At 46.4% G+C, this 1,982-nt stretch overlaps 1 protein-coding gene across 1 annotated transcript; it reads left to right on the top strand.

The window, feature by feature from the left end:
• The first annotated feature begins 611 nt into the window (after positions 1-611).
• On the top strand, positions 612-1,982 carry LOC109819263 (pentatricopeptide repeat-containing protein At5g43790). Its single transcript, XM_020384933.2, has one exon. The coding sequence runs from the start codon at positions 612-614 to the stop codon at positions 1,980-1,982; it is 1,371 nt and encodes a 456-aa protein (XP_020240522.2).

Below are 1,982 nucleotides of genomic sequence, written 5' to 3'. Positions count from 1 at the left end.
CAATTTATTTTTTTTTATATTAGAGGACTAAAATATAATTTTTATAAAATTAACATTTGTTAGATATTTTTTGCATTTACCCGCTATTTTTTCTTAGAGCATCTGCAGTGAGGGTTGCTTATAAATAACTCCTGTGCCACATCATGCCATATCAGTTTTTTTCACTTTTTTTTTAAAATATTGGAGTTTCTACAAGCAATTTGCTAAAATTTAAGCAACCCAGGAGTTGTTTATAAGCAACCCCACTGCAGATGCTCTTGTGTACTCATACTCTACTTCTTTAATGTCCTTTTTTTTTTGGGATAAACATAAGAAAAATTACAAAGATTGTCGCAATGAGGATTGAACCTAGGTTGCTTTTAACTACTCTAACCCATCCACACCCAACCACTAAGCTAACCTAGTGATTACTTCTTTAGTGTCCTTTGAAGAAATTACCAATTTTTTTTCTCATTTTATATTGACAACACTCACATCTTTTATCAAGTGTGTAACATACAACTACAAGTTGACATGAACAGAACTAAAAAAAAAAAAAGAACAAATGGCAAAAAGAAGTTAATTTAGAGCAGAAGGATGCAACACAAGTAGAAGCCGTGGTGCAATGGAAGATGGTTCCCACAAAGAGAGTGGAAGGAAAAAGTCCTTTAGAAGTGTGGAGGCTGATCGAGCGCAGCAAAACCCTCTCCCACCTCCTCCAACTCCACTCCCTAATCCTCAAATCCTCCTTCCACAACCACCCGTTCCTCATCTCCCAATTCCTCAAATCAGCCTCCTCCATCTCCCTCCCCTTCGCCGCCGCATTCTTCCACTCCCTCCCAACCCTCCCACCGCTCTTCGCCTGGAACACCCTCATCAGAGCCTCCGCCTCCGCCCCCCTCCGCTCCCTCTCCCTCTCCCTCTTCCGCCGCCTCCAAACCTCCCCCCTCCGCCCCGACAGCTTCACCTACCCCTTCCTCCTCAAAACCTGCGCCACCCCCTCCACCCTCCCCCTCGCTCAGACCCTCCACTCCCTCACCCTCAAAACCGCTCTCCTCTCCCACCGCGTCGTCGCCAACGCTCTCCTCAAGTCCTACGCCGATTGCGCCTCTCTCGCCTCCGCGCGCAATGTGTTCGACGAAATGCCTCTTAGAGATGTCGTCTCCTGGAGCTCCATGCTTGCCGCCTACGTTTCCCACAACTCCCCCGCGCATGCTTTTTCCGTGTTCCGACAAATGGGTAGCGAAAACCAAAAACCTAACTTTGTCACGTTGGTGACTTTGCTCTCATGTTGTACTAAAACCCTCCACCTCACTGCCGGTGAGTCTGCTCATTCTTACATTGTAAGGAACAATGTAGACATGGACGTTGCATTGGGGACTGCTTTGTTTGAGATGTACGCCAAGTGTGGGAAAATCGACAAGGCCATTTTGGTTTTCAATTCAATGGCTGAGAAGAATTTGAAGTCCTACACTATCATGATCTCGGCTCTAGCGGATCACGGCCGAGGGGAGGATGTTGTCTCTTTGTTTTCCCAGATGGAGGATGCGGGGTTGGAACCTGATGGGTTGTCTTTTTCTGTGATACTCTCGGCGTGCAGCCACATGGGGCTTGTTGATGAGGGAAGAATGTATTTTGATCGGATGGTGAGAGTGTATGGTATAAAGCCGAGCGTTGAGCATTATGGGTGCATGGTTGATTTGTTAGGGAGAGGTGGCTTGATTCAAGAGGCTTATTATATCATCAAGGGCATGCCCGTGGAGCCCAATGGTGTTATATTGAGGAGTTTTCTGGGGGCTTGTAGAAATCACGGGTGGGTACCTAGTTTGGATGGTGATTTTCTGGCTAAACTGGAGTCTGGGTTGGGGGCTAACTATGTGCTCACTGCTAATGTTTTCTCCACCTGTGCTTCCTGGAAGGATGCCAGTGACTTGAGAGTGGCCATGAAACAGAAAGGTTTGAAGAAAACTCCTGGGTGTAGTTGGGTGGAGGTTCAAAATTGA

Source organism: Cajanus cajan, chromosome 2 (genome assembly GCF_000230855.2).
Source record: "Cajanus cajan strain Asha chromosome 2, NIPB_CcT2T_4, whole genome shotgun sequence".
NCBI classification, from domain to species: Eukaryota; Viridiplantae; Streptophyta; class Magnoliopsida; order Fabales; family Fabaceae; genus Cajanus; species Cajanus cajan.
This window is presented reverse-complemented; position numbering and strand designations above follow the sequence as displayed.